The sequence below is a fragment of the Schistocerca cancellata genome, chromosome 1 (genome assembly GCF_023864275.1).
Source record: "Schistocerca cancellata isolate TAMUIC-IGC-003103 chromosome 1, iqSchCanc2.1, whole genome shotgun sequence".
Lineage (NCBI taxonomy): Eukaryota > Metazoa > Arthropoda > Insecta > Orthoptera > Acrididae > Schistocerca > Schistocerca cancellata.
Genome location: NC_064626.1, coordinates 1112044047 through 1112070860, shown reverse-complemented (window position 1 = coordinate 1112070860; position 26814 = coordinate 1112044047). Strand labels below are relative to the sequence as shown.

The following is a 26814-nucleotide window of genomic DNA, read 5'->3' as shown; positions in this document are numbered from 1 at the left end:
GCCACATCATGTGTTGAATATGTACTGTGGAACAAACAATATAGTCGAAATATGTCTTTTTATATACAGGGTGGAAAAAAGATATTGTCCTCGTAAATATTTCATGCGTCTTATGACAGACTCTCCAGCTTACATCTTCCTCACATTGGACAGATGGTAGTTGGGCTGTTTATCTTAAGGCGCATAAAAAATTTATTAGGACAATTTCATTTTGCCAACCCTGTATCTAAGAAGACGTATTTCAGCTATATATTCAATTCCACAGTACAGTACATAATTTCATGCACCTTAAGACACGCTACTCGGATTACATCTTCCTCACATGGGGCAAATGATAGAAGTTGTGCTGCCTATCTTAAGGTGCATGAAATATTTTCTGGGCCAGTTTTATTTTGGCCATCCTGTACCCTCCCCACTCTTAGAAACTCTGCATTTACTCCAATGAGCAGAGTAGACTAAAACCAATTTATAGGTCTCTTCTGCTTTGTTCTCTGTGTGGTACTTGCATTTATGTAAACCAATCTTCATAAACATCACTCAAAAGCTTGAAGTTTCTCTGCATAAAATTTTAATATTCTTATGTGAAAACTGCAGAGTTTCACCATGCTTCAGAGTCCAAGTCACAAACTACTGTAACTGTGTCTCAGTGTATCTAGATATACTCTGTAAATGGTGCTCTTAAAACATTTTCAGCAGATGCAGTTACATTTGAAGAACTAAAAATCATCAAATAATTTCTTATTCAGAAAAATATATAAACATGTAACAGACACGCCACAGCCCAAATATCACAAATCTTATATGTTATGCAACATATATTAACTTGTTAAAAATCGCTGTACAGGAATTACATAATACAAAAATTAAAGACATTTTGGGATTAGTTTTACTGAGCTCTTTCAATATTTTTTACTGAATGCATAATTGATAACAGATATCAATTCACAAATTCGAAATTACAAAATGCAGTTACCTAAAGAAATAGAGAAACGAGGAGGTGCCACATTTTTCAGGAATAGTCATAAGCTGAAGAACATGGACATTAAAAAATTTTGCTTTGAGTAGCAAAAAAAAGTAGGATCAGATTATAAATCCTTATAACTGTAAGTACATACCAAACATCTGCAAATAATTTTAATCATACACCACCTTGAAAATTTGTTGGCCTATTTAACAGTACAAAACAATAAATCTGCATTTTTCTCCCTCGCATATTTCGTCAGTTGACTGCCCTTTTACTAATAAAGGATGACACAAAAAGAGGGTAGTGATTATTCATTATTTCCATCATGGCAGCGACAACAGCAACCGTTACGAAATTGTCTCGAATGAAAAACAACCCACATTTGCACTAAATTATGTTTATTTTAGACCTTGACCATGGTTTCTGCTATGACAATATAGCCTTCTTCAGAAGTCATACACACTAATAAATGAAAAATGTCTTAGCCCAGCGGCTGTGTCAAGACCAATAAAATATCTTCAACAGACATAATCCTGTTTCGAACATAAGTAAAATTACATATGGCACTGTCTGCAATTTTACTTGGCCAGGAGGCTCCATCCGGGGAAGTTTGGCAGCCAAGTGCAAGTCTTATTTCATTCGACGCCACATTGGGCGACTTGCGCGCCGATGATGAGGACGAAATGATGATGAGGACAACGCAAGACCCAGTCCGCGAGCGGAGAAAATCTCCAACCCGGCCGGTAACCGAAACCGGGTCCGCTTGCACGGGAGGCAAGCATGTTATCACCCAGCTAGGCAGGCGGACATCTTCATCTTGTATCCTCCTTTCAAGACACTGTCCATTCCGTTCAACTGCTCTTCCAAGTCCCTTGCTCTCTCTGAAAGAAGTACAGTGTCTTCGGCAAACCTCGAAGTCCTCATTTCTTCTCCCTGGACTTTAATTCCTACAGTAAATTATTCTTTTGTTTCCTTTACTGCTTGCTAAATATACAAATTGAATAACATCAGGGATAGGCTACAACCCTGTCTCACCTTCTGAACCAATGCTTCCCTTTCGCGCCCCACGATTTTTGTAACCGCCATCTGGTTTCAGTAAAAATTGTAAATAGCCTTCCGGTCCCTGTATTTTACTCTGCCATCTCGATAATTTGAGAGAGAGTGTTCCAGTCAACATTGTTAAAATCTTTGTCTAGGTCTGCAAATGCTTTAAACATAGGTTTGCCTTTCCATAAGCTATCTTGTATGAGACGTAGTAGGGTCAGTACTGCCTGGAGTGTTCCTACATTTCTCCGGAATCGAAACTGATCTTCGTCGTGGTCGGCTTTTATCAGTTTTTGCATCCTCCTGTGAAGAATTCTTGTAAGTATTTTGCAACCGCGACTCATTAACCTCGAAGTTCGATAATTTTCACACCTGTCAGCACCTGCTTTCTTTTGAATTGTAATTATTATATTTTTCTGGAAGTCTGAGGGTATTTCGCCTGTCTCATGTATCTTGCTCACCAGATGGGATAGTTTTGTCAGGGTTGGATCTCCCAAAGCTATCAGTAGCTCTAACGGAATTTTATCTATTCCCGGGGCATTGTTTCGGCTTATGTCTTTCAGTGCTTTTTCAAATTCTACAGGCAGCATCATATTTTCCTCCTCATCCTCAATCTTCATCTACGTCCCCTTCCATTTCCATAATATTGCCCTCAAGTACATCTCTCTAGATAGACCCTCTATGTACTCCTTTCACCTCTGTTCTTTCCCTTCATTGCTGATCTCTTGACATAAATACAAGTGGTTCTCTTTCCTCGAAAGGCCTCTTTAACTTTTCTGTAGGCAGCATCTATCTTACCCCTAGTGATAGATGCTTCTATATCATTTGTCCTCCAGGCGTTCCTCCTTAGCCATTTTGCACTTCCTGTCGATCTCATTTTTTAGACGCTTGTATTCCCTTTCGCCGACTTCATTTACTGTATTATTATATTTTCTCCTTTCATCGATTAAATTCAATATCTCTTGTGTTACCCAAGTATTTCTACTAGTTGTTGTCTTTTTACCTACTTTATTCTCTGCTGCCTTCACTACTGCATCTCTCAAAACTATCCATTCTTCTGCTGTATTCCTTTCCCCTGTTCTTGTCAGTTCTTCCTCAATGCTCCTTCTGAAACTCTCTGTAACCTCGGTTCATAATCAATACATTGTGGTCAGAGTCCACATCTGCCCCTGGAAATATTTACAATTTAAAACCTGGTTCCGAAATCTGTGTCTTACCATTACAAAATCAATCATTCCGGTGTCTCTAGGTCTCTTCCATGTATATAGTCTTCTTTCAGGATTCTTAAACCAAATGTTAGCTACGATTAAATTATACCCTTTGCAAAATTCTACAGGGTGGTTTCCTCTTTCATTCGTTTGCCACAATCCATATTCATCTACTGCTTTTCCTTCTCTTCCAGGCCGCGCAGGGTAGCCGCGCGGCCTGTGGCGCCTTGCCACAGTCCGCGAGGCTCATCCCCTTCGGAGGTTCGAGTCCTCCCTCAGGCATGTGTGTGTGTGTGTGTGTGTGTGTGTGTGTGTGTGTGTGTGTTGTCCTTAGCGTAAGTTAGTTTAAGTTACATTAAGTAGTGTGTAAGTCTAGGGACCGATTACTTCAGCAGTTTGGACCCATAGGAACTTACCACAAATTTCTTTCTCATCCGTTTCCTAACATCAAATTCCAGTCCCCCATGTCAGGTCTCCCTTAACTATCTGAATATGTTCTTTTACCCCCATGACTATTAAATTTTAATCTCCCTTAACTATTTCAATAATTTCTTTTATCTCATCATATATTTCCTCAGTCTCCCCCTCATGTGCGGAGGTAGTTAGCATATAAACTTGTATTACTGTGGCGGGTGTGGGCTTCGTGTCTATCTTGGCTATAATAACGCATTTACTAGGATGGTCACAGTAGCTTATCCAACTTTCTATTTTGTATTCATTGTTAAACCTACTCCAACATTACCCCTATTTGATTTTGTATTTATAACCCGGTATTCACCTGACCAGAAGTCTTGTTCCTCCTGCCACAATTTCCACTATTTATAGCCGGCCGGAGTGGCCGATCGGTTCTACGTGCTACAGTCTGGAACCGCGCGACCGCCTCGGGCATGGATGTGTGTGATGTCCTTAGGTTAGTTAGGTTTAAGTAGTTCTAAGTTCTAGGGGACTGATGACCTCAGAAGTTAAGTGCTCAGAGCCATTTGAACCAATTTTTTTCCACTATTTATAAATTTAACCTATCCACTTCCGTTTTTAAATTTTCTAACCTATCTGTCGGATTAAGGGATATGACATTTCACGCTACGATCCGTAGAACGCTAGATTTGTTTCACCTGATAACGACATCCCATGGAATATTTTACGCAAGAGTATGCCACCATCATTTAACAAATAGTAGAGCTGCACGCCCTCGGGAAAAATTACGGCTGCAGTTTCCCTTGTTTTTAGCCATTCGCTATACCAGTACAGCAAGGCCGTTTTGTTTTATGCTACAAGGCAGATCAGTTAATCATCCAAATTGTTGCCCTTGCAACTGCTGAAAAGGCTGCTGCTCCTCTTGAGGAACCACACGTCTGTATGGTCTCTCAATCGATACTCCTCCGTTGTGGTTGCACCTTTGGGTCTGCTTATTTGCCTTTAAGGGAGGATGATCTCACTTTTGTTTTTGCTAAGACTAGATTTTGTATCCATTAGTGGTGCACATAAAACACAGTATGTACGGTCACTTAAAACATTTTTAAATGTCGTGCGACTAGGGCCTCCCGTCGGGGAGACCGTTCGCCGGGTGCAAGTCTTTCGATGTGACGCCACTTTGGCAGCTTGCTCTTCGATGGGGACGAAATTTTTCTCTGCCTCGTGATGACTGGGTATTGTGTGATGTCCTTAGCTTAGTTAGGTTTAAGTAGTTTTAAATTCTAGGGGACTGATGACCATCGATGTTAAGTCCCATAGTGCTCAGAGCCATTTGAACCATTTTTTTGGGGGATGAAATTATAATGACAACACAACACCCAGTCCCTGAGCGTAGAAAATCTCCGACCCAGCCAGGAATCGAACCCGTGCCCTTAGGATTGACATTCTGTCGCGCTGACCACACAGCTACCGGGGGCGGACATTTTTAAATTAACGTCGCAGTATAAGACTTCGCCGGCCGCAGTAGCCGAGCGGTTCTAGGCGCTTCTGTCTGGAACCGCGCGACCGCTACGGTCGCAGGTTCGAATCCTGCCTCGGGCATGGATGTGTGTGATGTCCTTAGTTTAGTTAGGCTTAAGTAGTTCTAAGTTCTAGGGGACTAATGACCTAAGATGGTTTAAACGCCTCAACTACTTAAACCTATCCTAAGGACATCAGACATATCCATGCCCGAGGCAGGAATCTAACCTGCGACCGTAGCCGTCGCGCAGTTCCAGACTGAAGCACCTAGAACCGCTCGGCCACACTGGCCGGCTGATCGAAGATATTAAGTCCCATAGTGCTTAGAACCATTTGAACCATACAAAACTTCTAATGCTGGGGAGTATGAGTTTTCCATCCCGCACTTTTAGAGCCTGGGAATTGTGTTCAGCTATTGCCTCGGTGATCATTACGCTGAGTGTTTACTTGAAATACCGCCATGCATGCTCACGTAGCATCGATAGTTGAAGAGCGATGCTGCGGGTATTGTTGTTTCGCACGGCAGTTACAAGTAGCTGGATTCGTGATTACGTGTTCGCATCTTCCGCTAACGCTGCTATTTTTTAGGCTGAAATCATTTATGCGTGTTCCTGCGTATGTGTGGATGTGTTAATCTTTCGGATTGTATCACTTCTTCTCAACACATCGGAGCGGTGACCCAAAGCGTTGTTGGTTCGTGCTTCAGTATGGGAAATTCAACGTCGTTTCACTTTGTCTGCGTTAACGCTATTGTTCTATGGCCATTGCCCAACACAACACTAAAGCTTTCGGCGCAGGGAACGAGTTAGCTAACGGTGCCGTGCCGCTCTGCGTATTTTCTGACGTCACTTCTGCTATTTCTCATTGAGGAGCCGTTTCGTCAAGTGAAACATAAAATAAGTTATGCGGTATTTCGGTAACGAACCACGTTAAGTAGAACCAATAGGAAGCGAGGACGCTCTCTACGTCACAAGCAGGAAACAAGACGCCAGTCTGTACTTTTCGTGTTCAATAGAAACCCAAATTCGGTGGCTTTTATGTTGTAGGTTAAACTCTATCCTTATATGTGCTGTTTCTAAGCACCGCCCCATGGAATGTCTCGAGAACGAATCGTTATTCGTACGATGTGTTGTAATAAAATAACGGTAAACGTCATACTGGCGGTTGAAGAATTTTTGGTTCGTTGGTTGGTTGATTTGGGGAGAGGGGACCAGACAGCGAGGTTACCGGTGTCATCGGATTAAGGAAGGATGGGGAAGGAAGTCGGCCCTGCCCTTTCAAAGGAACCAACCCGGCATTTGCCAGAGGCAATTTGGGGAAATCACGGAAAACCTAAATCAGGATTGCCAGGTGAGGGGTTTGAACCATCGTCCTCCCGAATGCGAGTTCAGTGTGCTAACCACTGCGCCATCTCACTCGGTCGAAGAGTTTTTGTATGTAGCTATTTTCGCGTTGTAGCTCGCGTATTTTGAGAGAAAGTCGCTTTAAGGCAACGACCCACTGAAGGAAGTCTCATGAAAACGTATCATTCTTCTTAGGATTTGTTGTAATTAAATATCGATAACATTTCGGCAATTGAAGCTTTTAGAGCACTGTAATATGAGATCCAAGAAAACCTATGCTGGGTCATTAGTATAGCATAAATGGCTGAAACGCCACGACATGGAACCCAGATGTGGATTGGTAGTGAGATGGGATTCCGATGTACCCCAATTCTTTTTCTCACCTTCGCTTTTTCTGAAAGGTTGTGAGAGTTTTGGGAAGTTTCCTATCAAGTTAACAGAATTTATTTTACGTAAATATAAGTGCGCTTTCTGTTAAGGGTAAGATTGTTAGATCTGGTGAACCTTATTAAGGTGATGCCCTTCCTGAGTGGTCATATTTCTTTCATTTTTGTCTTATTACACGTGCTGAAGTTTTTGTTTATGTATACCACATACAGAACAACACGACTAACATACAGTCAAGAAAGGAAATGTGCGTTTCAATAGAGCTAACGTAGAAATTCTATGCACGTCCATTTTCGTGAACAAACTTTATGGTTTGCGAGCCAAATAAAGCCAACATCTGCCGCTGGATAGCACTTTTATTATGTGTTCGCGTTTGATGTACTTCCCCGCTCTTAGTTTCATTTTAATGTTCACATTTCACACGCTGCTCTTTCAAGAGTCTATACTTGGTACGCGTGTTTCCTGTCTGGGATGTCCAACGTGCAGGTTTAAAACCAACTACAAACACAACATTTTTCACTCTTTACAATATCGATTACATCGCTGTGAGCTCACGGGTTTAAGCTAATCTCATTACTTTCATAATTAAATATTTACTTACATTGGTTTTTAAATAGTGGTTATATATTTTACTTACATGCCAGCTTTCTAAATAGTGAATGGGGCTTTTCGAGCAAAGCTCGTCATTTTGTTTGTGTGAGGTTACACGTCTTTCACACATTTCATTATTTAATGATAAGACAACAAACCTAATGCTTGTTTATTTAATTGGTACGCGCCTGGGCCAAATGGAGAACCTTCGTTTTCGCATTTGGAAAAACGTGCTCATAAAGATTGTTTGTGCTTCAGAGATACACGTGATGTTTTGGATTCCAAATTTATGTCCATCACTAAGTCACTAATAACTATTTAAACTTAACTAACGGAGAAAACATCACGTCACATTGGGATTGGGCTTAATTAAAATTGTGTTCATAAACACAAAGTTTTCCACACATATGCAAGCAAAGTATTTCTTCAAATGAAAAATTCTAGTTTCTGCGTTACGAGTTCTGCCACTTACATACTAATATATACATAAAATCATAGTTTCACACTACTCAGTAAACCTCTTCGAATAACTTGAAATTGCGGTTCCAGTTTGGTCTTAGGCCAATCATATTACCTTCTCTTTAAGCTACAAAACTAATCTATAACATAGAATAACATTTTGGCATTATAGGTCAGTTCTATCAGTAAATTCATGACACATTTTGCCAGTAAAATGTTCTTATAAATCACGTCATTCAGCAAAATTGAATACAGAAATCAGCATTCCCTAAGCAAACATTAAAGAAATTATAATAGGTAGTATTTATCCTTTCCTTATCTCCCGTCCGAAAAAAATTTATAAATATTACACGACAGCAAAAAAGAAACATATTGGGTCTTGGTAAATGACTCATCCCAAGTCATCTAGATACTGATTCACCAACAAATAGCCGTTGAGTTTGAGATGGAAGCTTAGAGAGGCTATAGAAATAGCCAAGCGACCGGACAACATGAATAGAGAAAACGGGATCTGACTTTCAGCGCAGTAGCTGCCAGCAGTGACAGCTTTGCGGAAGGACGGGTGTCGCAGAGCAACAGGCGCGCGGTGGAGGGTAAGCAGAGTGCTGAAGCGCTCTAGTCGATACTAGGCAGTTAGCAAACAACGCTACGCTCCAGCCGCCGCTCAGTTTCCTATTCGCCGATTTCCACCAGTGGCAAGCAATAAAGGAAACTCCAATGCAAAACGCCTATTTCCGCCAATGACAACACGCAATGCAAAGACCAATAAAAGAACACATGATACACTTCCTCCTCACTCTCATATCCAATGGCAGCACTCCGCCAAATAAGTAATCAAACTAGTGCTCATTCAGCAGTTAGCAGTACACCCGAGGAAGGCGTCTTGCAATAGTCGCCGAAACGTCGAAATTTTATAGTTGACAATGCGGCCTCAAACCCAAAAGAATTGTATTGACCGTTTTACAGATATCTTTTTTTTTAGATCGTGGTGACAGTAATGTCCTTTGATGTTTAACGATCTCCCACAGAGTATTGCTGGGATTTACATAGTCTTTTCTCATATACCCTTTTTCGTAGCGTTGCTTAGTTTGTAAGCCCAATTGGTGTGTCTCTTACCTTATCTTGGAGCGACGATTTTTCTTGCGGCAGTTGACGCAGAGGCTGTAGCCATTCATTCTTCAGTTAAACATTAGTTCAGCAAGGTGTATATGGTGTGTTGTATATGGGTAAATTGTTTACTATCTCTTCGAAGGCCTCGATGTAGGTTATCCTTTTAGAACGATGCGAACTCGCATAAGTACATGTAAATTTGTTAAGTTCCCTCAGAATCCTTATTGTGGAATTACTTTCTGGAAGCAATTTTTGATCGATCAACTGCACCACCCTGGAAACTTCAGGTTGGCTAAGTTGCAAAAAGGTTCTGCCCTCAAACGATTCCCGGCATGTGTTACATGGACCTGAATGCTACCAACTTGCCTAACACTAGGCAGAATGTCCTGCAGAAAAGACAGTTTCCACTGTACATCATCCAACGCCGAGGAAATATTATGGAGAGAAACACCTACCTCGCCAATGTCACTCGCCGAAATCCGAAATGCAAAGCGGTGGGCCCAACGCCGTGCGCGACCTAGCCGCCAGCTCTGGAACACTACCCTCGGTGGTAAGCACCCGAATTCTAAGTTCATACTGCAAGTGCTCCTTATTTAGATGCCCAATCCCCCCACCTTGCTAACAAGTGAATAAATTAATGGAAGGGATGTAAGGCGAAAGGTTAGAGCCCATGCACCAACTTGTGTCATTTCCTGTTACTACCTTATTGACATAAATACCTCTTAAGCAGGTAGCCATTTGGCAAATACAATTTCACTTCTTTACAGCATGGACTGGGTAAGATATCAGATCACAAATAAGGGCAATAAAAACAGGTAGGCTGTGATTAATAAGAGTTTCAGCTAACACAAATTATGACATAGCTCTCAGTTTAATTAAAAGGGAACTGGCAGACCTTCAATAATAACAGCGCTGATTAAGTAAAATTACCCAATAGAAAATAGGCAGGTCTTCAACGATAACAGCTTCAGTGAAGTAAGATTACCAGATAGAGAGCAGGCAGGCCTCCAATGATAACAGCTTCAGTTAAGTGAAGTTACCAAATGGAAAATGGGTAGGCCGTCTTCATTAACAGCTTCATTTAAGTAAAATTAGAGAACAGAAAACAGGTAGGCCTTCAATGAGAAATTAACAGTTAAAACAGCAAAACTCAAAGCTTGACTGAAGTTCACGAACCAAGGCTGAAGCTTGATGGTTCCAGAGGGGCCCAGAATTCAGTACAGCGAAACTGGCTTCAACTTCCTCATCGGTGTGCCACGTCCCTGGACTGGCCGGCCAGGATACGCACGAGATGAAACTCTGAGCCAGCCACGGATTCAGATCGGCCCACAGACATGCCCAGCGACCATTCGCCGGACCCCGTGCACAAGACGCTTGCGCGAGTGCTCTCCATATCCGCCCGGCAGACCTCCCACACAGTCCTGCTCGCTCCGTTACCGCTCCCCAACTCCCACCGGCCGCGGTGGCTGAGCGGTTCTAGGCGCTTCAGTCCAGAACCGCGCGACTGCTACGGTCGCAAGTTGGAATCCTGCCTCGGGCATGGATGTGTGTGATGTCCTTAGGTTAGTTACGTTGAAGTAGTTCTAAGTTCTAGGGGACTGATGACCTCAGATGTTAAGTCCCATAGTGCTTAGAGCCATTTGAACCATCCACAACTCACAGCGCCACAGTATGCCTCGTCACCCTTCAACAATCTCGAGCAAAGATCTTAGTGGACTCAAGCCAGAGGGACATCACACTACAGATCGAGCGAGTGGTGCCAGGAATACGAAAGGCGACGCCAGCAACCGCGCCACGGCTCAAGCTTATCTTGTTGCTGTAAGGCGTATAAGCTGTTCATTTATTGAAATAACTAAATATTGGTTTCCAACCGTAGAGGTTTGGGTCACACTCTATATGTCAGTCTAAGTCGATACTTTATTGAGCATTTTGGTCCTCCAATATACAAACTGTGCGACTCACGGATTAACCTGTTTAACTTTCTTAATCTGGTACCGCGCGCCGCGGAATTTGTATCCCCGCCAGACGTCATGGACGTCGAAGACCGCTAGAGGTCTCTGCACCATCGTGCCATAAGCTGTGGCGGCGCACGCCTCTTGGCCCGCATTTAGATTGGGGGCGCCACAGTGGAACACGTGGTTGCAGCGGCCAATAGCAGCGTCCCCGATAGCATACTTAAGGGCCTGCCTCTCGCTCAGCCTGTAGCCTTACCTCGGTCTTCAGCAAGGTCCTGGAATCTATCCTCACCCGATGCATCCACCAGCATCTCCGCCAGCACCGCCTCCTTCCCGTTACCCAGTGTGGCTTTCGGCCGTCCTTCTCTTCCGACGACCTTCTCCTTCACCTCACTCATCTCCTTTCCGAACAGCTTAATTCCCGTCGCTCCGCAATCTTCCTCTCCCTGGACCTCGAACGTGCATATGACCGCGTATGGCATTCCGGTCTCCTCTTCAAGCTCCAAACCTTTGCCCTTCCCATCAACTACGTCCGTCTGATCGGCTCCTTTCTCTCCCGCCGTCCTTCCTATGTCACCATCCATAACACCGATTCCTACACCTTTTTCCCCTCTGCTGGTGTGCCCCAAGGCTCGTCCTCTCCCCCCTTCTGTACCTTTTGTACACGGCGGACATGCCGCCGCCGTCAGCCCCCGTCCACCTTCTCCAGTTTGCCGATGACACTGCCTTCCTTGCCCTTGCCCCTACCCTCCAGCGCTCCCAACGCCTTCCCCAATCCCATCTTGACCGGTTCACTGCTTGGTGCAACCAGTGGTTGCTCAAGGTCAATCCCTCCAAAACCCAGGCGATCATTGTAGGCAAAACCACCCCTTCCTTCCGCCTCCTTGATTTCTATCTCACCGTCTATGGCCGTCCTATCGCCCTCACTCCCACCCTTAAGTACCTTGGCGTCACCCTCGACCGTCGCCTCTCCTGGACTCCCCATCTCCGGACAATCCAAGCCAAGGCACGTTCCCGCCTCCATCTCCTCAAGCTCCTTTCCAGCCGTACGTGGGGTCTGGACCCCTCCACAATCCTCCACACCTATAAATCCCTCATCCGCCCTATCCTTTGTTATGCCCATGCAGCCTGGATCTCTGCCTCCCCTACCTTTTATAAATCCCCCAAATCCTTGAACGCCATGCTCCCCGCCTTGCCTATCGCATCCGTCTCCCCTCCCCCACGCGGATCCTGTATGATCTCATCACCTTCCCCCACCTCCTCCTTTTCCTCGAAAGGATACGGATCCTGTACACCTCCCGTAAACTTGATCCTCCTCACCCGCTCGTTTCCCCGATCCTCTCCCACCCCCGCCCACTGCCGCACCTGTATTCGCACGTCCCACCCGGTCTCCATCTCTCCACCCTCCTTACCCTCTCCCAAGGTGGCTTCCGCCAGATCCCCCTCCCTGATGATGCCCTCCTCCCCTCCATCTACCCCTCCTACCAACTTTGATCCTCCCGCCCTCCTCCTGTGCTTGCTCCTCTGGGCACCCTCCCTCCCTTCTCTCCCTTTTCCCTCCCTCCTCCTTTTCTCCCCCCTCCTCCCCCGGGCTTCCCCTCCCCTGTCCCTCTCCTCCTGCCCCCATCTCCTCGGCCATTGGCATCCTTTCTCTCCCCTCTCCCCCACCTCACCCCTGTTCACCTCTTGGCAGGTCCCCGGACTCGCACACGCTAAGTGGACATTCGCGCGCCGGAGATCACCGCTATCACTGTTCCGTGTGTGCCGTCGTGTTTAGTGCTCAGTGTTCACTGTCACACTCCATCGTTTCGTTCACCAGTGCCATCGTCATCTTCAGTGTTTGTGTGTCGTCTCATCAGTTAGCAGTGTGGATTATCGACGAGTGTGAACGGCTCCGTGTTTGTCTCTATGTGTGTCTCCTGTTTTATTGCCCACCGTTCTGTCACTTATGTGTTTTCTCACTGTTTTTGTTCCTTGTATATTCTCTGGCTGAAGAGCAGCATAGTGTACAGGCTTCAAATAACAATAAAGTAAAAAAAAAAAAAAGCTCAGCCTGTCCCCCTCCCTGATGATGCCCTCCTCCCCTCCATCTACCCCTCCTACCAACTTTGATCCTCCCTCCCTCTTCCTGTGTATGATTCCTTTGGGCACCCTCTCTCCCTTCTATCCCCCTTCCCTCCCTCCTCCCTTTCTCCCCACTCCTCCCCCAGGCTTCCCCTACCCCCGTCCCTCTGCTCCTCCCCCCTCTCGTCTCCCATTGGCATCTTTGCTCTCTCCTCTCCCTCCTCCTCACCCTTCTTCCCATCTTGGCAGGTTCCTGGACTCGCAAACGTTACGTGGATATTCGCGCGCCGGAGATCATCGCCATCAGTGTCTCGTGTGTGTGCCGTCGTGTTTGTGTTCAGTGATCACCGTCACACTCCATCGTTCCCATGTGTCATCGCAAATATCGATATTTGTGCGTCGTGTCAACAGCTTGTGGTGTGATTTCTCGTCGAGTATGAACGGCTCCATATTTTGTATTTTATGTCTACTGTTTTTTACCCACCATTCTGTCATTTCTGAGTATTCTTTCTGTCTTTTATCATTGTCTCCTCTAAGGCTTGTAACGCCAGAAATGCATATCCTCCTATTTCCATCTATTGCACTGTAAATTTTTTTCCTTATTTTGTTACCTGAAGATATAACATTTCTGTGTCTTTGTATATTGTAATTGTTTTACTATTTGTATATATATGCATTTATGTCGATGTATAATTGGTTTGTTTTGTGAATATTATTTGTATTTATACGCTGGGTCTGGTCTAGGGAAAACTATGCTATCGAACGAATACATCGATAGATCGTGTGGAGAACCAAAGTGTTTAGGATCTTTGGTAGTGTTAACTCTGTCGCGTGGAGCGCGAGCAGAGAGGGAGTCTGGCTGGGGTGGTGCAGTGGAGCAGGCGTGTTGTGTGAAGCTCCCGCGAGTTGCCGCGCTTTCAGGGTTTGGCAGCATGTAATTGCGCTCGACTTGCGATGATAGTTTCTGACATGGTGTCGCGGACGGGAAGCATTAGCTGGCGCACATCAAGAGCCCGTTTCGTCTGGTGACCGTGTCGAGAAGAAGGCGCGCCAACATCCAGCTTCTGCAACAGCGACGGCCGACAATGAGTGACTGTCGCCACCTCCTCGATCGACGGCTTCAAACCTTCAATCAACCAACAAGGAAAACTGGAAGCACGTAAAGTTTTAGAACTGTATGGAAGACCTCAGCTTTTTCAAACTTTTAAAATTGTTGCATCACAAAATTACAGCAACTTAGCATGAACGTTTGTTGCTCATTGTCCCAATTGCATTACCAAGCAGGGTCCCTTCCTTTTTCGGAATGAACCCGAGTGTAGTTGAAATTCAAACGCCAGCATCATTCGATTTCACTTCTTTAATTTCAAAGTTCAGATAAGGTATTCATAGCTGGCTACAATATTTAGATTACACAAGCACAAATTAAGAGTGCGAGTTTTGTTACCGTATTTTCGCTTACCTGTGACTGCAGCTCAGCTTGGTACGTACTAAATTTTACTATTGTTAATTGTTCAGCATTTGTAGACTTAGAGAAAGCTTTTGGTAATGTTGACTCGAATACGCTCTTTCAAATTCTGAAGGTGGCAGGGGTAAAATACAGGGAGCGAAAGGCTATTAACAATTTGTACAGAAACCAGATGGCAGTTATAAGAGTTGAGGGACATCAAAGGGAAGCAGTGGTTGGGAAGGGAGTGAGACAGGGTTGTAGCCTCTCCCCGATGTTATTCAATCTGTATATTGAGCAAGTAGTGAAGGAAACAAAAGAAAAATTCGGAGTAGGTATTAAAATCCATGGAGAAGAAATAAAAACTTTGAGGTTCTTCGATGACATTGTAATTCTGTCATAGACAGCAAAAGACTTCTAAGAGCTGTTGAATGGAATGGATAGTGTGTTGAAAGGAGGGTATAAAATGAAAATCAACAAAAGCAAAACGAGAATAATGGAATGTAGTCGAATTAAGTTGGGTGATGCTGAGGGAATTAGATTAGGAAATGAGACACTTAAAGTAGTGAAGGAATTTGGCTATTTGGGGAGCAAAATAACTGATGATGGTCGAAGTACAGAGGATATAAAATGTAGACTGGCAATGGCAAGTAAAGCGTTTCTGAAGAAGAGAAATTTGTTAACATCGAGTATAGATTTAAGTGTCAGGAAGTCATTTCTGAAAGTATTTGTATGGAGTGTAGCCATGTATGGAAGTGAAACATGGATGATAAATAGTTTGGACAAGAAGAGAATAGAAGCTTTTGAAATGTGGTGCTACAGAAGAATGCTGAAGATTAGATGGATAGATCACATAACTAATGAGGAGGTATTGAATAGAATTGGGGAGAAGAGGAGTTTGTGGCACAACTTGACTAGAAGAAGGGGCCGGTTGGTAGGACATGTTCTGAGGCATCGAGGGATCACAAATTTAGCATTGGAGGGCAGCGTGGAGGGTAAAAATCGTAGAGGGAGACCAAGAGATGAATACACTAAGCAAATTCAGAGGGATGTAGGTTGCAGTAGGCACTGGGAGATGAAGAAGCTTGCACAGGATAGAGTAGCACGGAGAGCTGCATCAAACCAGTCTCAGGACTGAAACCCACAACAACAACAATTGTTCAGAATCATTTAATTCAAGTTCAAAGTTAAATCTCTTATTTCTAAATTGCGTAGATTCAAGTAGCTTTTGAAATGATTGTTGAGGTAGTCCAAGACTAACCGTATTTTACTGAATTTCGATGTGCTTCAGAAAGAAAGCTCACTATTAACTTCAGTCACTAAATTAAATTTCGATTTTCCGGTTTTATTAATTCTTTTGCTAAATTAAGTCAGAGTGTAGCGAAATTTATTACTTCTGACAAACTTTCAGTTTTCACACTACACGTGTCAACCTTCAGTTGCCACGCTTCTAGTGCTAATTATATGTGTAATAACCTTTCTTTTTCAGTTACTATAGTAATTGTCCTTAGGACTGGCTACCGTAATTTTCCCCAAATCTCAAAAATCTAATTACCGCTAGTTAATTGTTAACCTAACGGCTCACATTTACTTTCTTTATTAACTTTACCCCTTTTCAAAACTATTTTCCACCAGTTTCATTAGCATTTTTCCTTTCATTTACATGTAACCCTTTCCTCCCTCTTTACCGACAGATTAACTTCGGTGACGATTGCTTTTCCCAAATTTCCATTAGGTACACGTGGTTTAATTTTTCACTGTCATTAAGGTCGATAAGTGAGGGGGAGGTTACAGGCTGAAGAGTGGCGTAGAATGCTGCTGCCAGCCTACCTGTTGTATGTGCAGGTATAAAATAAAAATAAAGGAAAAAAAAGCTCAGCCTGCTGCCCTGCCCCTCCCCCCCCCCCCTTATGAGTCCTCTCCCTCCCTTGGTTCCCCCTTTCGTTTTTTCCTCTCCTCCCTCCTTGTTTTCCCCCTCATCTGTCCTGGTCCCCCCCCCCCCCCCATCTGCCCTTGTGCCCTCGGCTAGGGTGTGTCATCTTTGTTCAAAAATGGCTCTGAGCACTATGCGACTTAACTTCTGAGGTCATCAGTCGCCTAGAACTTAGAACTAATTAAACCTAACTAACCTAAGGACATCACACACATCCATGCCCGAGGCAGGATTCGAACCTGCGACCGTAGCGGTCACGCGGTTCCAGACTGAAGCGCCTTTAACCGCACGGCCACACCGGCCGGCTGTCATCTTTGTGCCGACATTTTAGTACAGTGTTTATAGTGAGTGTTCAGTGTTGTTTGTCTTTTCCGAAGTGTTGCAAACGGACATCATATTGTCGCTGGGTGTGATTTTTATATCTCTTGCCAACAGAAACCAGACTGTCGCCATGTTTTTTAATTGTCTGTCTACTATGTTACCTGTCTGCTTCCTGTGTATTTTATTAGCTTTGCCGACCCTTTGCTTTATGTTTTAACTTTCCACAATTTTCCGCCGTTTTACAATTTAAGTCACCGTTTTATCGCCTGCTTTTATTGTTTCTTATCTTCTTACGTTTTACAACATCTGTAGGCTGGAGAGCAGTGTAATTAGCTGCTTCCAGCCCGCCCCCTTCGGGGGGAACCGAAATTCAATAAAGGAAAAAAAAAAGCCCAGCCTGCCAGTCTAACCTTGCGTACGTCTCAGGGCATATCGCCTCGCCTTAGACAGCGTATTTACAAAAAAATGGTTCAAATGGCTCTGAGCACTATGGGACTTAACATCTGTGGTCATCAGTCCCCTAGAACGTAAAACTACTTAAACCTAACTAACCTAAGGATATCACACACATCCATGCCCGAGGCAGGATTCGTACCTGCGACCGTAGCAGTCGCGCGGTTCCGGACTGAGCGCCTAGAACCGCTCTGTCTTCGCGGCCGGCAGCGTATTTACTTTCGTGTTTTGTTTACGAGTGGACGTGGTTGTCTATTTAAGTTTTCTTGACGCTGTTGTTTGGTTATTGTTGTCGTAAGGTCCTTCGTTGGTCGTGTCCATCTTCTTCCGTTGTGTTGTTGTTTGCGGTCCGCGCCGCTAATCCCACCGCGTTTTCCGTCACTTCAACCCCGCGTCTGTTCCGGTCGCCGTTTCAACACTTAAAATGGGTCAGCCACCGCCACAGATCGTGTTAACATGAGGAGAGTTTGTATTTCTTAAAATATTTGCACATTCTGCCAATCTACAGTAACGCAGAAAATGTCATCTGTGAATAATTAGACGTCTTGATCGATATGAGTTTGGAGTTTTGTGGTTAAGTCTTATTGAACCAAACTGCTAAGATCATCGGTCCCTAAGCTTACGCACTACTTAATCTAACGTAAACTAACTTACGCTAAGGACAACAACACACACACCCATGCTCGAGGGAGGACTCGAACCTCCGACGGGGGCAGCCGTGCAGACCGTGACAAGACGTCCAAGACCGCGCGGATTATCGACGTGAGACCCGCTATAAAGAGTGTGGTAAAAGGTACTTTCTTAACCATAATTATATTAGAACGTCTTCCCAATACATTAAGGAGGGCATTGGACGGATCAATGTTTATACACCTCCGTGCGAGCTGTCATTAGTCTAGTATTACTTTAATGGTGTATAAGTATGAGATATATAAGAAGGGGAAGAATATTGGTTGATTCATGAATGAACTCACCTTCTTGGAACCTTATGACTAGGTTTTCGTTAGATAATATACCTATAGCTCAGAACGTCTGCTTCTTGGCAAAGCTTGTGACCATTCACGGCGCTCTTATTTTTACATTCATCAATGAATCTTGGAAAGTTACTTGCAGAAGTCTTCAAATGATTCGAAGATGAGTTAGAAACATTTTACTTTAAGAAAACGCTAAACACAGCAGTAAACTTGGTTAACGTATCACAAAAGGAAATAATAGTTCTGAAGTAAGTTTGTCTGTGCATCTATGAGAAGACGGGCTAGTAGCAGCATCGAGAAGGTATTTCCAATTTAAGAGATAAAATTCATCAATGGGTCATTCTAAGAGTAATATACTATCTGACCGTACGTATCTGGACACCTCTACGTAATGCGGAATAGAGCACTAGACGTCACAAGAGACGGACACGCCAGTACAAAAGGAGACGCGGAGTATTGTGTTGTCAGTAGAGAAACAGTAACATCAGAGTGGATCGCTCAAGAGAGCTCACCGTCTTTGAACGTGGACTAGTCATTGGATACCACCTAAGTAACATACCCATCAGGGACATTTCAACTCCTCTACAGATGTCCAAGTCGATTGATAGTGAAGTGATTGTGAAATGGATACGCAAATGCACAACTACAGTTAAAACAAGACCAGACAGGCCTCTTGTGTTGATGGACAGGGACCGTCAAGGTTTGCGGAGGAATTGCATGATGCCGGTAGACGAAATCACTCGTGAGTTCCAAATTGCTACATTCAAGTTAACACGATGACTGTACGTATGGACTTAAAAAATGCGGTGCAATGATCGAGCGGCGCCTCATAAGACATGCATCTCTGTAGTCAATGCTAAGCGGCGCTTGAGGTGGAGTAGAAAGCGACGCCAATGGACAGTGGATGACTGGAAACGAGTGATTTTGAGGACGAACCACGCTATACGCTGTGGCAAGCCGATGGAAGGGTTTGGGTTCGATGAGTGACTAGAGAACATTACCTGCCACTAGTGTAGCGCCAACCGTACAACACGGAGGAGGTGGGGTTACAGCACAGACATGTATTTCGTTGTTACGGTCTGGTCCCCTTGCAGCGCTTAAGAAAACGCAAAATGCGGAAGGGTATGAATGCATTTTACAACATTGTGAACAGCTTGGGAACCAGTCATTACCCGGATTAAGGAGAAGATAGAAATATCCCAGAGTGTACTGACTTCGAGGGCAGAGGGAGGAACCTCCGAAATGCCGCCGGCAAACCTCCCTGGGAGCGGACCTATGAGGGAACACCCAGACGCTGGGCGACAACCGGGCATCGAACCCCAGCGCGGACGACCGAGAGAGCACCCGCGCTCCGGACGGCGGAGAGAGCGCCCGAGGCAGTGGGAGGGTGAATCTGATATATACTTCTTGCCTGCCGTCCCCTGGCGGTATGTCAGCACACCCGATGATGGCAAGGTCGAGTGCCGAAATATTGTGTCCTTTGTACACTCACACCAGGCTGTTCACCCGAGATTTATTTCGTTGTTTTACAACATTGTTTTCTGCGTAAGGTAGATTGACAGTTCAGAGGCGATAATTTCTTGTGACAGTGTGACAATACATCCTCCATTAAGCAGCAACTGTGGGGATAATAATATTTTTAAATGGACTGGGCAGGCCAGAGTCCCAGCCTGAACCTAAACGTACACCAAGAAAGTCGACCACAATCTGGATCCCAGCGTCCAACAACACTACCTCCTCTGGATCCGGCTCTTGAGAAAGAATGGGCAGCCATTCCTCCATAGACATTTAACACTTCATTGAAAGTGTCCACAGCACCCAGCAGAGTTCGAGCGTCAAAAATGCGAAAGGTGGATAAAATCCATATTAACGTCCGCCAGTAGATATCGTCCTACTGTTGATCAGATAGTGTATTTTCCATTTCGGTCTTCGCTTGAAACTGGTATCTCACTAAAATTTCGCCACATCTTCGTGTTTCAAGTACCACGAGCTTTGCCATTTAAAGCAGAAGGTGATTACAGAAAGGAGGAATGTCATTGTGGTAAACTGGCCGACATGTTATAATCGTAAGCGAAATAACGTACGAAGGACACTCCGAAAAATTTTGAGACTTAACTTTTCTATATACTGTCTCTGAAGTTCTAGGCGTCACTGCAGCCATTCAGATTATTTGGTAAAGACTCAGCTGCAGAGGTCTTTTCGGAGGTTCTTTAGGTTACATTATATTAACGGTAATGTTAAGATTACAATTATTTTTGCATTTGGTCGCAAAATTCCACACGAGGTCTTTTCTGCTCAGGGATTAGCAGGTATAGTCCTCAACGAACGACTACAGGTGCTTATAACCGAAGGTTATTGTGCAGCATCTATGAAATCGCTGCGGTTGCAATTTCAAAGGTGTACTCACTTTGTCGATGTCTGCTGTGAGGAGTCGAAGTAGCGGTCAGCTTTCGACTACTCTGCAGTCTGAATTCATGAAACTAGCGTTTAATATTCGTTTCGAAGATGAACAGTAACGAAAATAAATCGTAAGACATACTAAACACTGATTTTAATTCAGTCCTACTTTAAAAGCTTAAAAAAAACGATCGTGCGGAAATGCTTCAGTCTCAGCTCCATGGCTGCATAAATCTGTCAAGCTTGGCGGCAGAAATGAAGGTCTCGCAGCCAATACAGTGCGACGAGTAAGTTGACACTTGTACGACTTACTTAGCAATGACTGCTTCTACCGACAGCCTTTCTTGGTACTGACACAGTCATAGAAACCCATGATGATTCAAAAACTTTGCAGATGACCCTTGTATAAATATCATGACTAGATACCTGCTTTGATACTTCCGGAAACATAGCCTTATTACAAGAGGATGTTAACTACATTAAACCACCACAACAGTGAATAATTTTTAGGATGTTTCCACTCATACTCGGTGTCAACGGGGGCTAAGAAGAGCAGGGAAATCCGCAAATGAGGACAGACGCACCGGAGCTCCCGGTTGGTCATCCGGCCACCGGCACCGCGACCTTGTCGGGAACTGCCGCCGCCGCAGCCCACAGCTCACTATAAAACCTGTCGGTCGCAGCCGCTGCACTCACAGAGAGGATCGCCATGGCAACGCAAGTGTCTGTCACCGCCGCCGCCGCCGTCATAGTGCTCGTAGGTGAGTTTTGTGCTGTGTTGCTACAGTTATCGTTAACTGAAGAGTTGCCGTTAATCGAAAAATTAAAAATTCGCACCTGGTTTTTGGGCTCGTCAATGAAGTACGTAAGAACGACGAGAAAATTTTCAAGTTCGAGAAACGTTTGTTTGGTTAGACGCCATTACCATCTGCATTAATCACTCAGCGTGTCCGCAGTGGCGTGTGAAGATCAGGCGTGCACCGGTATCAATTGTTCGTGTTTTTGTTGGTTCTCTTTGTGATAAAAACGGCTGCGAAAATAAATCATCCCGCTGAGAGAAAACGATGATACATGAGTAGATTTTTGTGCGAAAGGAGACATTCGCATGAAAATTCATCAGGTTCTGCATGACGTTTATGAACTTACGGCAATTATTAAAGGGAAAGAGCAACAATAAATGTAGTTCATTTATGGAACGATTGTGCTTAGCGAGGAGAGAAGTGGAAGGCTCAGCATTGTAAGAACCAATATTAATCGTGCGAATAGAAAAGCTGTGGAAAATTGTAACTTCACAAATATTTTTCCGAAAATATCCATCGGTATCACGGGTAACGTTATGCAGAGGAACCGAATTATCGGAGACTATGTGCAGATCCAAACATTACTGACTTTGTTGCCCAGGCGTCCCTGCAGTTTGTTGGAACTATTTTATATTATAACTTCGTCTTGCAGCCCATATCTCGCATACAGATGAAGGAGTCCTAAATACTTCTCTGTGTAGTGAAAACAGTTTTCCACAAAAGAATTATCAAGCTATCGCTTGCAAAAGTACTACTCCTTGATTTCGATTAAAATTGGTACAATCAGTTATGTATACTTAAAAAAAATTAGTTAACCGAGACAGTGAACTAGATAGGATGCTATGTATTTTTTACGTTCCTGAAAATATGAATACTTATGTTCAAGTCGGGTAAGTTCGGTAACGTTTTCTCTTCGCGTCTAAAGTTGGAAAATACGTTAGCTAAAAATGTTTTCATAAGCCCCTACGTTTATTTAACTATGTACTGTGGATGATAGACTAGCAGACGTCCCACACATATTCCCATGTTGACCCAAAATCATCGTCAATAGCGACAGCAGTGCGCACGGAATCATCGAAATTGGACAGGGGATGAATGGAAACATGTTTTCTGATTGGATGAAACACTTTTCTCACTACACTAGGTCAGTGGCCGTGTCCGGATATGGCGTCATCAAGGGGACACATGTACCACGCCAAAGATGATGACCGCTGGGGCAGTATAAAGAAATGGCGGACATTCACTTGGGGTTCCACGGGAAATGTGGTGGTAATCAGATGTACCATGACATCGTGGACTACATGAACATTATTGCGGACCACCTGCATTCCTTCATGCTTGATGTCCTTACCAAATGTCCATCTCACAAGAACAGAATCATGCTTCGCTCGTCTGAAGAGCATGATAGTGACACGTAAAGCAGACAACCTTGTATGTACAGCAGCCTCAACTATGAATAGTCGTTTTGGGTATTAATAAACTTCTTCAGCTGTATTCTCTCCTTTATTATTAGACCACAACCGGTTTCATGGCACTAAAAGCCACATCTTCAGGTGAATACATAACTAAAACATTCAAGCTAGAAAGCACAGATCTTTGTATCATACATTTGTTGTCCGTCAGAGCAAAACACCGCTAAAAGGCGGTATGTCACAGAATAAAATAGCCGGATTCCAATACGGTGCACGGGTCCGCTTCTCCGGTCTATAAACAATCGCTAACAGGGGACGTGGCCGTGTGCTGTGTCACACTAATGCTGCGGCCGCGTCCCCTGTTAGCGAATTTGGAGAGGATGAGAGGGGAAAAAAAAAAGAAAAAGAAACAGCCAATCAGTTGCCAATTGATCTACTGGAAACTTTGACCTACGTTTTCAAAGTTTTAAAATTGGCTTCTTCAGAAGATGTAATGAACCTAGTTGCATCAAATTCTGATGAAGTACATTGAATAAAGCCAATCAGAACGTGATGTAACAAGGTCCATTACACTTTCTGAAGAAGAAAATTTAAAAATTGTCGAAACCTAGACCAAGAGTTCCGGCAAACCTTTATTTTCAACAAGCTGGCTGATTTTTTTCAACCTCTCGAAGTTTGCTGACGTACAGCTGCTGAACTATCAGCCTTGTTTAAGATTTTGAAATATTTGTGCGAGTTTGGAGTCCAATAGACTTCTTGTTCAATAGTATTCTTGCTACTGCTCTCTGCCTAACATGATAGACACGTCTATATTGGCACAAAAATAGGTAAACATGACCCGAGAAGTTGTGTGTCACTAATTTTGCGAAGCTTTAACGTCTGAGGGAACTGCTAGTCTCATGACTACTGTTACAGGGAAGAATCATTGGGTGTCAGTTTTCTGGAAACCATCCCGCTCTCTCCTGGAAATAAAACAAAACAGCCGATGGACAGTAATGGTCAGCGTCTATACAGGTGCAGCAAGCAGTAGGCAACGTGTGACCCATCCCGCCGGACAGGTTTTCCCAGGACTCTGCGGCCGCGATAAGCACTTACGTAATTTCTATAAGGCTCGGACACTCGACAGTCCAGTTTTTTGGTGAACATCTAAGCTCAGTGCCTTTCATTTCTTCTTCCTCCCACAAAAGGTCAGCAGTGGTTAAACACAATTAATTTTGGATATTACCTTCAGATTGTTCACACGAGTATAAAAATATCAAAAAATTAAAAGTGAGGGAAGAAACTGAGAATAATATATTGTCTTGTCGTAGAAGAAAGTATCCTAATAAAAGCTTAGATTAGCAACGCCGTTTTTCAGGGACATGGATATACTTTGACCGTGAGATACAACCACATGACCTGTGTATATAAAGACAAATCACGATAAGGGAAATTCTACTTCGTCTTAAGGCAAAATACAGGAGCTCTTAGTCTGTATCTTATATGAAGAAAACAACTGTAAGCTACATTTTGTAAAAGTAGCTTACAGAGTCAAGAGACATCCGGTACGGCCGGCCGGTGTGACCGAGCGGTTCTAGGCGCTTCAGTCCGGAACCGCGCGACTGCTACGGTCTCAGGTTCGAATCCCGCCTCAGGCATGGATGCCTGTGATGTCCTTAGGTTAGTTAGGTTTAAGTAGTTCTAAGTTCTAGGGGACTGATGACCTCAGATGTTAAGTCCCATAGTGCTCAGAGCCATTTGAACCATTTGAACATCCGGTACACGCAGACGTGTTAGGACATAGTCGCTTTCAGAACAACCTAAAACATAGCGATTCGTCGCAGTGGTTAGCATACTGAACGCGCATTCGGGAGAACGACAGTTCAAACCCGCGTCCAGTCGTCCCGATTAAGGTTGTCCGTGATTTCCTTAAATCGCTTCAGGCAAATGCCGGACTGGTTCCTTTGAAAGGGGACTGCCGACTTTCTACCCCATCCTTTCTTAATCTCATGGGATCGATATCTCGCTGTTTGGTCCCCTCCCCAAAGTCAATCATTCATTAAAATAAAATGTACCAGTGGTTTTGAGAGGCCACCAATGACTTGGGTCTCTGTTGTGTATAAGCCTTATAAGATAACCTGCACATCTTTCGTGTGAATATTTTGTGCCATCTAAAATGGATGCCACACCAAGGCTGACATGTCGGCAATAACAACATGGCATCCAGTAGTCAAAAATAAAATAGAAAGTGTACAGACAAAGCGCTACCTGCTCTGGTTATTAACAAGAAAAGAACTCGTTAACTGATGGACGACGAACAATGTCAGAGGCAGAAACAACTACACTCCTGGAAACTGAAATAAGAACACCGTGAATTCATTGTCCCAGGAAGGGGAAACTTTATTGACACATTCCTGGGGTCAGATACATCACATGATCACACTGACAGAACCACAGGCACATAGACACAGGCAACAGAGCATGCACAATGTCGGCACTAGTACAGTGTATATCCACCTTTCGCAGCATTGCAGGCTGCTATTCTCCCATGGAGACGATCGTAGAGATGCTGGATGTAGTCCTGTGGAACGGCTTGCCATGCCATTTCCACCTGGCGCCTCAGTTGGACCAGCGTTCGTGCTGGACGTGCAGACCGCGTGAGACGACGCTTCATCCAGTCCCAAACATGCTCAATGGGGGACAGATCCGGAGATCTTGCTGGCCAGGGTAGTTGACTTACACCTTCTAGAGCACGTTGGGTGGCACGGGATACATGCGGACGTGCATTGTCCTGTTGGAACAGCAAGTTCCCTTGCCGGTCTAGGAATGGTAGAACGATGGGTTCGATGACGGTTTGGATGTACCGTGCACTATTCAGTGTCCCCTCGACGATCACCAGTGGTGTACGGCCAGTGTAGGAGATCGCTCCCCACACCATGATGCCGGGTGTTGGCCCTGTGTGCCTCGGTCGTATGCAGTCCTGATTGTGGCGCTCACCTGCTCGGCTCCAAACACGCATACGACCAACATTGGCACCAAGGCAGAAGCGACTCTCATCGCTGAAGACGACACGTCTCCATTCGTCCCTCCATTAACGCCTGTCGCGACACCACTGGAGGCGGGCTGCACGATGTTGGGGCGTGAGCGGAAGACGGCCTAACGGTGTGCGGGACCGTAACCCAGCTTCATGGAGACGGTTGCGAAAGGTCCTCGCCGATACCCCAGGAGCAACAGTGTCCCTAATTTGCTGGGAAGTGGCGGTGCGGTCCCCTACGGCACTGCGTAGGATCCTACAGTCTTGGCGTGCATCCGTGCGTCGCTGCGGTCCGGTCCCAGGTCGACGGGCATGTGCAGCTTCCGCCGACCACTGGCGACAACATCGATGTACTGTGGAGACCTCACGCCCCACGTGTTGAGCAATTCGGCGGTACGTCCACCCGGCCTCCCGCATGCCCACTATACGCCCTCGCTCAAAGTCCGTCAACTGCACATACGGTTCACGTCCACGCTGTCGCGGCATGCTACCAGTGTTAAAGACCGCGATGGAGCTCCGTATGCCACGGCAAACTGGCTGACACTGACGGCGGCGGTGCACAAATGCTGCGCAGCTAGCGCCATTCGACGGCCAACACCGCGGTTCCTGGTGTGTCCGCTGTGCCGTGCGTGTGATCATTGCTTGTACAGCCCTCTCGTAGTGTCCGGAGCAAGTATGGTGGGTCTGACACACCGGTGTCAATGTGTTCTTTTTTCCATTTCCAGGAGTGTAGAAAGGTTGACGTAACTTCGATCGTCGGTGGTGGTGTTTGTGGCATTGTCTGATTTGCTGCATCACGTACATACACGGTGCAGCCACTTTAATGTGACTACTCACAGAAGACAGGTGGAGACACAGTGGAGGGTGCATACAGGGTGTCAGGGGGACGCGGAAAACAATGCAGTCGTTGTCGTAATGTAGAAACTCAGCGAGTTACCTGACATCCAAAAGAGCATGATCTTTCGGCCTAAGAGTGGAAGCATTTCCGGAAACGGTGAAGTTTGTAAACA

The 26814-nt window shown here is 44.7% G+C and overlaps 1 protein-coding gene across 1 annotated transcript in view; it reads left to right on the top strand.

Moving 5' to 3' along the window:
* The window catches only part of LOC126132108 (salivary glue protein Sgs-3-like), an 89670-nt gene that overhangs the window by 38819 nt on the left and 24037 nt on the right, over positions 1-26814 (top strand). Inside the window, exon 4 of the mRNA XM_049915178.1 lies at positions 21263-21340. Coding sequence (XP_049771135.1) covers positions 21263-21340 — 78 coding nt within the window. The remainder of the gene's footprint in view (positions 1-21262; positions 21341-26814) is intronic.